Genomic DNA, 14,467 nt, shown 5'->3' with positions numbered 1-14,467 from the left:
AACTGAAGGAACTGAGGGGGATTGCAACCCCACAGGAAGAACAACATCAACTAACCGGACCACCTAGAGCTCCCAGGCACTAAACCACCAACCAAAGAGTATACATGGATGGCTCCATGGCTTCAGCTACATATGTAGCAGAGGACTGCCTTATCTGGCGTCAATGGGAAGGGAGGCCCTTGTTCCTGAGAAGGCTTGATGCCATGGTGTAGGGGGATGCTAGAGAGGTGAGGCAGGAGTGGGTGGTTGGGTGGGCGAGCACCCTCATAGAGGCAAAGCAGAGGCAGAATCGGATGGGAGATTTAAGGGGGAAGATGAGGGGAGTAACATTTGAAATGTAAATAAATAAAATAACTAAAAAAGAAAATAAAAGAAATATTGCTTTTTCCCCCTTTTAAATAAGCGGTGCTTGAAAAACTAGATATCTTCATGGAGAAGACTTAAAGTAGATCAAGTTTTTTCATTTGTAAAAAATCAATTCAAAATGAATGAAAGGCATTAATTTAACACATGAAACTTATATGGGAAAATATGGCATAAAAGCTTTAAGATATATACACAGGGATTGACTTTTAAAATATGACTGCTATAGTAAAGGGAAAATTAGAATAGAAGAAATGGGACTGAATCAAATATATAGTTTCTATACAGAGTGAAGACACAGAACCCAGAATAGGAGAGAAGCTTTGACTTCTCTACGTCTTAAACAGCATCAATAGTAAAAACACATAAAAACTTAATATTAAGCAAAACAAATATAAATGACTTAATCAACAAATATGCAAACCAGGCGTAGGGTATCTTCTTGCGAATCGTTGGCCAGAACGGTCCTAGGAGCACCAAATCAATACACCTTGCTTGAAAAATATAGAGAAATGAAACTGGAATTAAGTTGAAAGGTTACTCTGTGTACTTAGGTTTCATAGTGCCAGATGGTTTTATGCAGGCTGCTGGTAGAATAAAGGCATCAACAGTCTTACCCAGATTGAACTTTATGAGCTACAATATTGGTCTGCTATGTAAGATGTGTTCCCTCCTGCAATAATGGCCTTGTTACAGAGCTAACCAGCTATATGTGTTTGGATTGAAGGTGACCCAAAAGAAGGGAATCCATATTGTGTGTTGTTCTGCTGTCCATTTTTATGTGCACAGTGTGTTTTGATTGTCTTTAATTATATAACAATTTGAGCGTTCTTTTCAGTGGCTTCAGGGAATTTAACTTTTTTGGTGTAGTATAATTTTTAAATTTACTACTGTTTTCAGTTTTTTCACTTTAAAATGTTACTCATTAGAATGAAGCTTTGTACAGTTAATTTATGTAGAAATCCATAGTTATATACTATATTAAAAGGAAGAAAAAATGTATTTTTATTTGTTAAAGTAGATTGACAATTGTCACATTGTGCTATTTGGAGTTGCTTGGGTGCATACTTATTTTTAGTCAATATTTACCTACTTTTAGAAATTAATTACACTATTTATAAATATATACAACAAAATTATACAATGATACAAAACTTCCCATTATTGTTTCCTGTTATATTTCTAGTATTGTATAATGGGATCTGAAATTCTTTAGTTGCACTGGATGAATCAAATGGTCCTCTAGGGAAAAAGTCCCTAAACTACAAGCATTTTAAATCTGCATTGGTCATTGGCTATTAATATATGATTAGCTTTATATATTCAATGTTACAATATTACAGTTACTTTATGTTGGAGAACATAGAGAAATCTGGATCCATGAGGTTCGTGTTCATTCTATGCAGGTAAATTGTCACTGGAAGGGAAGTTAGCAGTATGAATAGTGATTTATTTATAGATGTGATTCTGCTGTTAGAATTGCTATGAATTTACATATTAAACTGGTTGAGCCAGTCTAAAGCAAATAGATAGCATTTAGCAACATCAACTGAACAGCACAGAACTACTTGTAAAAACTTTACAGCATTGCTATTTTATTACTAGAAACATTGTTGATTTTTAGTTTGAGCTGAAGTATCCTGTTACCTGAGGAAATATAAAAGGCATTAGGAAACACCAAACATCTTTATATTTTTATTTAGCATATCTGATAATTAACCATTCAATTCTCTGATGATGCATGAATGATCTTAGCCTCTTCTACTTGAAAAATCAGCAAGTATTTATTGATACAAAAACTGAAATCATAAAAGTTATATTTTCCTATCTATCAACTTTTAAAGAGTTTGGCATACACTGATCATTTCTAAAACAGAAATAAGGTTATTGGAAGTCTTCTAATGTGAACAGTGTCATTGACACTTGATTAAAAAATATAATTTGGCATGGTCACCAAATGATCCAGTGCTGAAAACAAGCTTTCCAATGTAATTTCATTTTTTAGATATAATATGGATAATTTCAAAACAAAATACTACCTAAAGCTACCAGGAATTGTATTTATTTTTCTGTTTTTCCCTATTCTTTATAGCTAGTGTTGGAACTAATTTAATTCCAGAACAATAAATAGAAGAGATAAGGTAAAGAGTTTTAACAAGTAGTAATATTTTAAGGGTGGTAGAAAGTGAAAAAGAATCAGAATGACATGGGAAAGTTTGAAAAAGATATTTTGGGCATGTTGGTGAACAGCTTGGGAGATAGACACAGAAGGACGGCCATAAGTTTGAGGCTAACCTGGGATACAAAAAGGACACTATTTCAGAAAAACTAAACATTTAGTTCATTGAGTCTTGTGAAAAGCTATGAAGTCATTTTTGTTTTACTTTGTATGTATTTATTTGAAACGGAGACATAATATTTACACTTCCCATAAAAATTAAAAATAGACATGTTCTTATTTGAGAAGTGAAACTACAAAAAGTTCCAATTGAGTGAGTGAGGAAGAAACACACATAGATGATGGTTTACGTGAGCACAGTTTGGTTGAGCCATTGAAACTGATGACTCTGTATTCGGACTCAATACCAAATATGTTGATAATTCAATACCAAATATAGGCTTCACCTATAAGGTCTGAAAGTCTTGGAATATCTTCTTGCATTCATTAGTTCTGTTTAGACCAAGGAAAACAATTACTAACTAATTGTTGCAAATCATAAGGTGCTCTTTCTCATCATGGACATTTCAATAGTTATGAGTGTAGAGAGTGAACTTATGAAACAGCACTTTAAATACAGCTACTCTGGAAGTAAAGACAATTCTAAACACCATCTTTTAGGAGTTTTCTCTATGGGAATTTATAGCTTCTACATATGTGAAAATCATGTCCATTTAGAAACTTTTACATGACTTTCTCTCTACTGAAATTTAGCTCTTGACTCTGTTGACTTCTAATTTTAATCTTCCCAAGTTATCATATATGGTATCTTCTGGTATCTTTTCCATACTTATATCTCACTCTTCTTTAGTCATAAGTTACCGAACTCAACTAAACTTACTTTAACTTACATCATGTTCTTACTACATGAAGAGGGTTGCAAATAAAAAAGACAGGTAAATTCATATCTGACAGTGTATTGAGGACATCTTCCAAGAGTTTTAGAACTTAAAACTTGAAGATACCATAATAATAACCTTATACACTAATTCAAAAGAATTAAAAGGGAGAATGGATTTATGAAACCTATCACCATTTGTAAATGAACATATACCAATATCTACTTATGTATAACATATTTGAAGTTACTGTATTATTATTGTTATAGTTATATATTTTCTAAAGGATAGCTTTGAAAATAGATGCTTATTATTCTCTATAAATTATCCATTATTTTACTAAAGTGACCTGATTTCTTTTTCTCCTCATAGTTGTACACATGCTACTCAATTTCCCTAGGAATGGTTTTAGATTTTCTCTTTAATCTCATTTCTTTCTAGCTTTTCTCCAAATCTTTACATCTATAATCCCATAATTTCTTTTTTTATTTGAATATTTTCTTTATTTACATGTCATATGATATCTCTTTTCCTGGTTTCCCCTCCCCAAAAAAATAAAAAAAAGAAGAAAATCAAATAAAAATAAAAGCAAAACAAAAACTAAAACAACAAACAAACAAACAAACAAACCCTGTTCCCTCCCCACTCCCCCTGCTCACCAACCCACCCTCTTCTGCTTCATGGCCCTGGCATTCCCCTACACTAGGGTATACATAGATCCTTCACGGGGCCAAGGGCCTCTCCTCCCATTGATGACCGACTTGTCCATCCTCTGCTACGTATGCTGCTGGAGCCCTGAGTACCACCATGTGTACTCTTTGGTTGGTGGTTTAGTCCCTGAGATCTCTGAGGGTACTAGTTAGTTCATATTGTTGTTTGTCCTAAGGGGCTACAAACCCTTCATCTCCTTGGGTCCTTTCTCTAGCTCCTTCATTGGGGACCCTGTACTCAGTCTAATGATGGCTGTGAGCCTCTACTTCTGTATTAGTCATGCATTGTCAGAGCCTCTCAGGAGACAGCTATATCAGGCTCCTGTCATCCAGCACTTGCTGACATCCACAATAGTGTCTAGATTTGATGGTTGAATATGGGAAGGATCCCCAGTCTCTGGATTGTCCTTCCTTCAGTCTATGAGAGACTAACTATGGATCATAGTTAGTCTCTGCAACTCCTTCCATGGGTACTTTGTCCCCCCTTTTAAGAAGGAACGAAGTATCCACACTTTGGTCTTCCTTCTTCTTGAGTTTCTTGTGGTTTGTGGATTGTACTTTGTGTATTCTGATCTTCTGGGCTAATATCTACTGATCAGAGAATGCATGCCATGTGTGTTCTTTTGTGATTGGGTTACCTCACTCAGGATGGTATTCTCCAGATCTATCCATTTCCTTAAAAATTTCATAAATTCATTGTCTTTAATAGCTGAGTAGTACTCCATTGTATAGATGTACCACATTTTCTGTATCCATTCCTCTGTTGAGGGACATCTGGGTTGTTTCCAGTTTCTGGCTACTAAAAATAAGGCTGCTATGAACATAGTGGAACATGTGTCCTTATTACATGTTGGAGCGTCTTCTGGGTATATGCCCAGGAGTGGTATAGCTGGGTCCTCTGGTAGTACTATGTCCAATTTCCGGAGAAACTGCCAAACTGTTTTCCAGCATGATTGTACAAGCTTGCAGTTCCACCAGAAATGAAGTAATGTTCCTCTTTCTCCACAACCTCGCCAGCATCTGCTGTCACCTGAGTCCTAGCCATTCTGACTGGTGTGAGGTGGAATCTCAGGGTTGTTTTGATTTGCATTTCCCTGATGACTAAGGATGTTGAACATTTCTTTAGGTGCTTCTCAGCCATTTGGTGTTCATCAGTTGAGAATTCTTTATTTAGCTCTGTAGCCCATTTTTAATAGGGTTATTTGGCTCTCTGGTGTCTAACTTCTTGAGTTCTTTGTGTATATTGTAATCCCATAATTTCTAATTAGCACTTTATAATTATGGCTAGTCTCTTTGTCTATTTTCTTTGACTATATAATAATGCATTTTAATGTTGTTTTAAGTATTAAAATGTCCTATTTATGTTTCAACAAAAATTCATATCGTGATCTGTGACTCGTTGGCTATAAGAATGTTGTAGTCTTTAGCTTTATGGACATTATGGTCTATTTTAGAATGAATTTTAATTAGTTAGATTTGTAGTAAACAAAGAGATACTAATATTCATTGAAAGCAAATAATTTCAGATTAAACTTTGTATTTTAATTACTAAGATAATATGGATGTTATATTTTGTCAAATAGGAGCCACTTATATTTTGAAAAATCTCTTATTAAAAGAAAAGAGTTAATATATTTTGGAATGTCTTTCAGTGAAGTTTTTTTGACACTCCCAGCTTGCTCACACGTTGTTTCTATTCATTCTTTTATATTATGAGTCCAGATCATTCATGTGAAGTAAATGTAAAGTAACATTAACTTTTACCAAACAATTGTACATGGATTACCTATATGCTGGATATGTGACTATGTTCTTTAATTATGTTATTCCTAATTACATTATAAAATATATAATTTAAAATTGTGTTCAATAGACAAATGGACTGAGAGTCAAGGGCTTATACCTACTACTAATTTGATGATGGATGAACTACAGTGGTAATATTTTGATCAGAATTCAAATCTCATATCATATTTATTGTATTAAGTTTCTCTACTAAGTAAAAGTAAAACTATAATAATTTTGTCACCAGTGTTGGAACACACTGTAGTCTATTACATTGCTTCTTTTAGATGGTTGTTTTCAAAGCACATACTTATGCACTATAGGGTAGTGGTTCTAACCTACACCTACTGGTCCATGGACCAATGCTTTGAGTTTAAATTGAGGCATATTAGTTTTGTTGTGATAGAAACTTTTCTTTTCTTTTCTTTTTTAAATTTATTTATTATTATAAATGAGTGCATTGTAGCTGTCTTCAGACGCACCAGAAGAGGGCATCCGATTTCATTGTGGATGGTTGTGAGCCACCATGTGGTTGCTGGGATTTGAACTCATGACCTTTGGAAGAGCAGACTGTGCTCTTACCCACTGAGCCATCTCACCAGCCCCTGATAGAAACTTTTCTAAGCACTTACTGTTTCTGTGTCTGACATAATGCACTCTGGGAACTGACAGTTACAGAAAGGCTTACACCTCATTTGTTAATTCCTTCAGAGAATACAAATATACATATGTCATGACATTTGTATTTAATATGCTAATCAATATTTGGTAAGTATTGTAAAAAGTTTAGTCAATTTAAGGGTAGTTAAATAAATAAAAAGTACTATAAGTTTGAAAGAGAGCAAGAAGATTATATAGGAGGGCTTGGATGGAGAAAAGAAAGGAGAGAAGAAATATAACTGGATTATAATCCCCAAAGTAAAAGAAGTAATAAAACAAATGTTAGTAATATAAAGAAAGACCTCATAGTTTTGGTTAATAATTTAATAAACGTTGATGTTATGTGTTTTCCAGAGGTAGGTAATGGGAAGAAGGGCTTATTGCCAGCATAAGATTGTATTATTGGATTTCAAAAGAAGGTTGTTTTTACATATGGACCAAGCTGTAAATTAATCTTGAAACAAAAATCAATTGTTTCCAGGATGGCCAGTCTTCCCTCTCAAAAGGAATATTTCTGTACACATTGTGAGGGAAACAGAGGAACATGAAATTCAGAGAGAGAGAGAAAGAGAGAGAGAGAGAGAGAGAGAGAGAGAGAGAGAGAGAGAGAGAGAGAGAGAGAGAGAGAGAGAATATGGTAACACTGCACACGTGCCACCCATATTCCTGTGTGGTTGGTCACCTTTTCACAATTCCTAGGTTTTGTGGATGGTTTCCCTTCCCCAGTTTTATTAAGGTATAGCCAACTAATGAATAACTCTTATTTCTATGTAGAATCCAGTGTGATGTTTTGATGTGTATGTGCATTGTGAAACAATTAAACCAAACTACTTAGACATCTCATGAATTTATTTCTTGTAAGAACATTGACAATCTTATTTCAAACATGTACCACAACACTACATGTTTGAAACACTGTTGACCACAGTTATGATGACCCATGATGGAGCTTCAGAAACAAAGAATCCTAGCAGAAAATCTGTATCTTTTGACCAACATCTTCTCTTTCCACTTCCCTATAATTTTTATATTTATATTGTAGTGTTTGAATATGCTTGGCCTAGGGAATGGCACTATTTGGAAATGTGGCTTTGTTGCAGGAGGTGAGGCCTTGTTGGGGGAAGTGTGTCACTGTGGGCATGGGCTTTAAGTCCCTCATTCTTAATCTCTGGAAGCCAGTCTTCTCTTAGTGGCCTTCAGATGAAGATGTAGAACTCTCAGTTCTTCCTCTATCATGCCTGCCTGGATGCTGCCTTGCTCCTGCCTTGATGATAATGGACTGAACCTCTGAACCTGTAAGCCAGTCCCAACTAAGTGTTGGGACTTATACGTCCCTTATAAGAGTTGCCTTAGTTATGGTATCTGTTCACAACAGTAAAACCCTAACTAAGGCATACATGTTACAACATGTATTCACTACTTTTCTGAATATGCCATCTTTGGATTCTATGTATTTGTGATACTGTCAGTATTGACTTTGGTGTCTCTTTAATTTCACGTATATTAAATGACCCCTAGGATCAGGCAGATTATTACAAAACAGGATTGCCTTCTTTTAAAAAAACTGAAGAATATTCTATTGTGCCTATATGTTAGTATGTTTTTGTATACTATTCACTCAACAGTCAATGAGAATTTAGATATTTCTGTATTGATTATTGTAAGTGATGTTGCAAAGAAAACGGGAAGAAATTATTTGCATATGATGGTGTAATTTCCTCAGGTTGCATGGGATGTGCAAAATTGAGTATTGATTAATAACATCGTAACTTTAATAAAAATCCTTCCCCCCTCTTCATTTCTCCATTCTTTTCTCTCTTCCTTTCTCCCTCTATCCCTCTCTTCCTCTCCTTTCCAAAAACTTGGCCAATGCCTAATAGGTGAGTACTTTATTTCAAAGCTATGTAAAACCATATTTTGAAATTTTAAGAATGCTTCATATGAATTTCTTGTAATGATGCCTTACTTTATATGCATATCTATAACTTAAAGGTAGATCCATTTTGTTTACATCCACTCTGAGCTTTGGATAAAAAGTCTGTAACAGGTAAAAATTGATACTTTTATTTTAAAGTTTATTTCTCAATATTAAGTGGTGTCCATTTTTCATATATCTGTCTTTAATTTGGTTTTAATATTAGATTATAAACAGAATTTCATATTTTTCTTTATATACTCTATTAATATAGGCTATTAGTATATTATATTAATATAATTTATATTTTTCCTGTTTTCGTCAGGTAGTACTGACATACCTGCTAATGGGAGGAGCAAATCTCTCTGTGGTATCGGAGTTTATATTTCTTGGACTCACCAACTCCTGGGACATCCAGCTTCTTCTCTTTGTGTTCACCTCTATGTTTTATGTGGCAAGCCTGATGGGAAACTCCCTCATCATTTTTACTGTGGCTTCAGACCCTCACTTACACACTCCAATGTACTTTCTGCTGGCTAACCTCTCCTTCATTGACTTAGGTGTTTCTTCTGTTACTTCACCTAAGATGATTTATGACTTGTTCAGAAAGCACAAAGTCATCTCTTTTAGAGGTTGTGTTATTCAGATCTTCTCCATACATGTTATTGGTGGTGTGGAGATGGTTTTACTCATAGCCATGGCCTTTGATAGATATGTGGCCATATGTAAACCTCTCCATTACCTGACCATTTTGAGCCTAAGAATGTGTCTCCTTTTTATAGTTGTTGCTTGGTTAGTTGGCCTTATACACTCTCTGGTTCAGCTGGCTTTTGTGATAAACTTACCTTTCTGTGGACCAAATGTGCTGGACAGCTTCTACTGTGACCTTCCCCGGTTCATCAAGCTGGCTTGCACAGACACTCATAGACTAGAATTCATGGTCACAGCCAACAGTGGATTCATCTCTGTGGGCTCCTTCTTCATATTGATAATTTCATATATTGTCATCATAATCTCTGTACAAAAACACTCTTCAGGTGGTTTCTCTAAAGCCCTGTCCACACTTTCGGCTCATATCTCAGTAGTGGTCTTGTTCTTTGGTCCTTTGATATTTGTCTATACATGGCCATCTCCCTCCATACACCTGGATAAATTTCTGGCCATATTTGATGCAGTTATCACTCCTTTTCTGAATCCTGTGATCTATACATTCAGGAATCAAGAAATGAAGATGGCAATGAAGAGAGTGTTCAAGCAGCTACTGAGTTATAGAAAGATCTCTTAAGTGCTTGCTTTGTAGATATAAAGTGCATTTTCACCAATCTGAGTAGAAAAAACTGCCTTTCTACACTCTGTCTATGTACATTAATATTTAATCTATTTTCTTCTACTTAGGAGGGTGAGGCAATCCCTTCTGAAAATAGAAAAGAAATTACAGGTATTTACAAAGTAAATATTATAATAATACTGAGCCTCAATTCCCAAGGAATATTTTTCATCTAAATTTTTGGATATAAAGAAGCTGGAAGCCTACACCAAGACATTTAAAACAAAGCAAATAAGATTAAAAAAAATCACATATAGGAATTCTGGAAGTACTTACTGGGAATACTTGTTTGTCTTTTAATCATCTTTTTATTCTTAAGAATTTCACACATGTATTCAATGAAATTTGATCTTATCTATTCTTTAATTGTTCTCTTTCAACTTTTGAACAGGTTACATCCCAACTTCATCTCTCTCTTTTTTTTGATAATTTACTAAATTTTGTTAGTGCTTCTCATGTGTATGGGTATAGGACCATACACTATAGCATGAGAAACCACTCAGTGGGAACATTCTCTAAAAGATAATTCTACTTTCCCTAGGAGCTATCAACTGCCAATAGCTTCTCAATAAGAAGGGAGGCCTGAAAAGCATCCCTTCTGTCTAGTTTTGAAGTTTGGTTGGCTTACTCTTGTGTACAATATGTGCAAGTAACTACAGCTGGTTAGAGTTCATGAGTATGACAGTTTGGCAATATTCAGAAGACAGTATTCCATTGCACTCTTCCTTATTCTTCTGATTTATATTCTTTCAGTTTCGTCCTCTACAATCTTCTTTGAGCCTCGGCAGTATGGTGGATATTGATAATGATGCTCCATTTAGGGCTGATCTCTTAGTCTTTCATTCTATCACTTTGACAAATTATGCATCTAAGAATTGATTTTGTCCAATGTAAAGAGAAGCTTCTCTGACCATGTCTATGGATATAAAAATAACTGTTTAGAAGGTAATGTGAAAGCAGAAGCATTGAGTAAAATAAAATAGCAAGCTGTACTCTAGAACTCGTGAGCTCCCCAGGCACGAGTTTCTGATGAGGATTATGCATGTAAATTTTACTTGTGGAACAGGCCTCAACTTCATCAGGGATCCCTTAGTTACTCATATAACAGTTCTGCCAACATGCCACCAGTGCCTGGAAGATCATTATTACAACATGCAAGGATTAGCACTGGGTAAGACCATTGACTTTTTTTTTTTTAATCTCTATGAGCTTACCTAGCACATTTGGCATTGTAAAATTTACCTATTAGCAGGGTTTCCTCTTCAGTTCAAGATTGATTCTTCCATACTCAGTGGCCAAATGATGGAATGTCTTCAACAATAGGCTCTTCCCATGTAGCTATGGAGGGTAACCAAAGGCAATGACATTAGCCTATGTTGTTTTGGGATTCATTCATTTTGATAGTTTTAATATTTCTTATGGTCCTACATGAATACTTGGATATAGCTGACTGTTGTATGTCTTCTTTCCAGATTTCAAGAAATTACTTGTACAATCTGAAAACCATGGAAAAGTGCAGCCACTTATATTTAAAAAGACAAATAAATATAAATGTAAAGTACAAGTAAGGTATAGAAGGGTATACACCACAGGATGCTTTTCACTATAGAAAGATAGGGGACATGTAATGCCAGTTATGATAAAAACATGTTTGTCTTTACAAATCATGTTTTAATTTTAAAAATGAGAATAGATTCAAACACTCTGTGTTATTATTTTAAAAACCAACAATAGTAGCTAATTATCTTTGCTTCTATCAGGTATTCTGTGACTTCAAATAGTTAGTTGTATTTGCTCATGCTAAAATTAGGATTTTAGCACTCATATTTGTCTTATCTAAAATTAAACAGGTAGTGACTATAGAGACAAGCATCTCCAACAGAATACAAGAAATGGGAGAGAAAATCTCAGGTGTAGAAGATACAATTGAAGAAACGATACATCGGTCAAAGTCTAAAAAGTTCCTGACACAAAACATCTAAAAAAAATTCTAGGACATTATGAAAAGACCAAGCAGAAGAATAATAGGAATAAAATAAGGAGAAGACTCCAAGCTCCAAGGCCCAGAAAATAGTTTCAACAAAATCATAGAAGAAAATTTCCTCAACCTAAAGAAAGAGATGTCATAAATGTACAAGAAGCTTACAGAACAGCAAACAGATTGGACTAGAAAAGAACATCTTCCTTCCACATAATAGTCAAAAGACTAAATGGACAGAACAAAGAAAGAATATTAAAAGCTGCTAGGGAAAAAAGCTAAGTAATAAGAAACATATAAAGGCAATCTACTAGAATTGTTTCCATCTTCTCTACAGCAACTCTACAAGCCAGAAGGACCTGGGCAGATGTCTTGTAGATTGTAAAAGACCACAGATGTCAGCCCAGACTACTATATCCACTCAAACTTATTAAAATATTTTTTTAAATTAAATTAATTTTTTAATTTATTTACTTTATATACTGCCCACTGCCCCCCTTCCTGCAGTCCTTCCCTCATCCCCTTTCCTTTGTCTTCTGGGTAGGTGTGAGCTCCCTTGGTTTTCCACACACCCTGGTACTTCAAGTCTCTTTGAGGCTAGACACTTTCTTCCCCACTCAGGCCAGACAAGGCAGCCCAGCTACCAGAACATATTCCATATACAGAAAACAGTTTTTGGGATAGCCCCCACTCCAGTTGTTCAGGACCCACATGAAGGTCAAACTGCACATCTGCTACATATGAGTGGGGAGGCCTAGGTCCAGCCTGTGTATGCTCTTTGGTTGGTGGTTCATACTCTGAGAGCCCCAAGGGTCCAAGTTAGTTGACTTTGTTGGCCTTCCTATGGAGTTCATATCCCCTTTGGGGTCCACAATCCTTCATTCTATTCTTCCATCAGAGTCCCCCAAGCTCCATACATTGTTTGGCTGTGGGTATCTGTGTCTGTCTGAGTTAGCTACTGGGTAGAACCTCTCAGAGAATACCATGTTCCTGTCTACAAGCATAACAGACTATCATTAATAGTGTTAGAGATTAGTACTTGCCCATGGGATGGGTCTTCTTTCTCCACATCCTTGCCAGCACCAGCCAAACTTTTAATCACCATAGACGGAGAAAACAGTATGTTCCATGACAAAACCATATTGATATGAAATGATATTGAAATGATATCTATATACAAATCCATCCCTTAAGAAGATACTAGATGGAAAACTCCAAAAAAAGAGGTTAACTATACAAAAGAAAACAGAAAAAATAAATAACTCCACACAGGCAAAATCAAAAGAAAGAAAACACACACACACACACACACACACACACTCTACCACCACCAAAATAATAGCAATTTACAATCATTGGTTATTAATATCTCTCAATGTCAATAGACTCAATAAAAAGACACATGGTATCATATTGGATGTGAAAATAGGATCCTTTCTGCTGAATACAAGAAACATACCTCAGCAACAAAGATAGATATTACCTCAGAGTAAAGGGCTGGAAAAATGTTTTCTAAGAAAAATGAACCAAGAAGCAAGCTTAAGTACCCATTCTAATATCTAATATCTATTGAAATAAACTTTCAACAAAAAGTAGCCAAAAGAGATGGGAAGGACACTTCATACTCATCAAAGAAAAAAAAAATCTACCAAGACGGTGTCTCAATTCTGAACATCTATGCCCCAAGTGCAAGGGCATGTACATTTGTAAAAGAAACATTACAAAGTTTAAATCATACATTGAAGTGGGAAACTTCAACACCCCACTCTCACCAATGTACACATCATGGAGACAGAATCTCAACAGAGAAAGAATAAAGCTAACAGAGGTTATGAACCAAGTGGACCTAACAGATACCTACAGAACATTTCACCCAACCACAGAAGAATGTACCTTCTTCTCTGTACCTCATGGAACCTTCTCCAAAAGTGATTATATAGTGGGTTACAAACATGCCTTAACAGATACAAGAAAATTGAATTAACTCCATGAGTCTTATTAGACCACCATGGATTAAAGATGGACTTTAATAACAACAGAAAGAATAGATAGTCTACAAACTTAGGGAGCTAAGTTTGAACTCTCTGCACAATGATCACTGGGTCAGGGAAGACATAAGAAAGAAATTAAAGACTTTTTAGAATTCAGTGAAAATGAAGGTAAGACATTCTCAAACTTATGGGGCACAATGGAAGTAGTGTTAAGAGGAAAATTTATAGCACTAAGTGACTTCAGAAAGAAATGGGAGCGATCTCATATTAGTGACTTAGTAGCACAGCTGAATGCTCTAGAACAAAAAGAAGCAAACATACCTAAGAGGAGATAACAGGAAATCATCAAACTTAAGGCTGAAATCAATAAATTAGAAATATAGAGAACAATATAAACAATCAATGAAACCAAGAGCTTGTCCTTTGACAATATCAACAAGATAGATAAAACCTTATCCAAACTAACTAAAAGGCAGAGGACATTATTAAAATTAACAAAATCAGAAATAAAAATGGAGATGTAACAACAGACACAGAGAAAAACCAATGAAACATCAGGTCTTATTTCAAAAGTCTGTACTCCCCCAAATTGGAAAATCTAATTAAAAGGATGATTTTTTTTTTAACTTTTATTGCATTATCAGAAAAGTTACATGATTTCAATTTATCTGAATTTGTTAA

The 14,467-nt window shown here is 35.1% G+C and overlaps 1 protein-coding gene across 1 annotated transcript; it reads left to right on the top strand.

Moving 5' to 3' along the window:
* The first annotated feature begins 8,836 nt into the window (after positions 1-8,836).
* On the top strand, positions 8,837-9,775 carry LOC116092313 (olfactory receptor 4F3/4F16/4F29-like). The gene has a single exon (XM_031373626.1). It carries the CDS (start codon positions 8,837-8,839, stop codon positions 9,773-9,775), a length of 939 nt encoding a protein of 312 aa, XP_031229486.1.
* The last annotated feature ends 4,692 nt before the right edge of the window (positions 9,776-14,467 follow it).

This window comes from Mastomys coucha, unplaced genomic scaffold (genome assembly GCF_008632895.1).
Source record: "Mastomys coucha isolate ucsf_1 unplaced genomic scaffold, UCSF_Mcou_1 pScaffold15, whole genome shotgun sequence".
NCBI lineage: Eukaryota > Metazoa > Chordata > Mammalia > Rodentia > Muridae > Mastomys > Mastomys coucha.
This window is presented reverse-complemented; position numbering and strand designations above follow the sequence as displayed.

Coding starts and splice junctions, on each gene's coding strand:
- LOC116092313 (XM_031373626.1), top strand. CDS start 8,837: ATGGGAGGAGCAAATCTCTCTGTGGTATCGGAGTTTATATTTCTTGGA.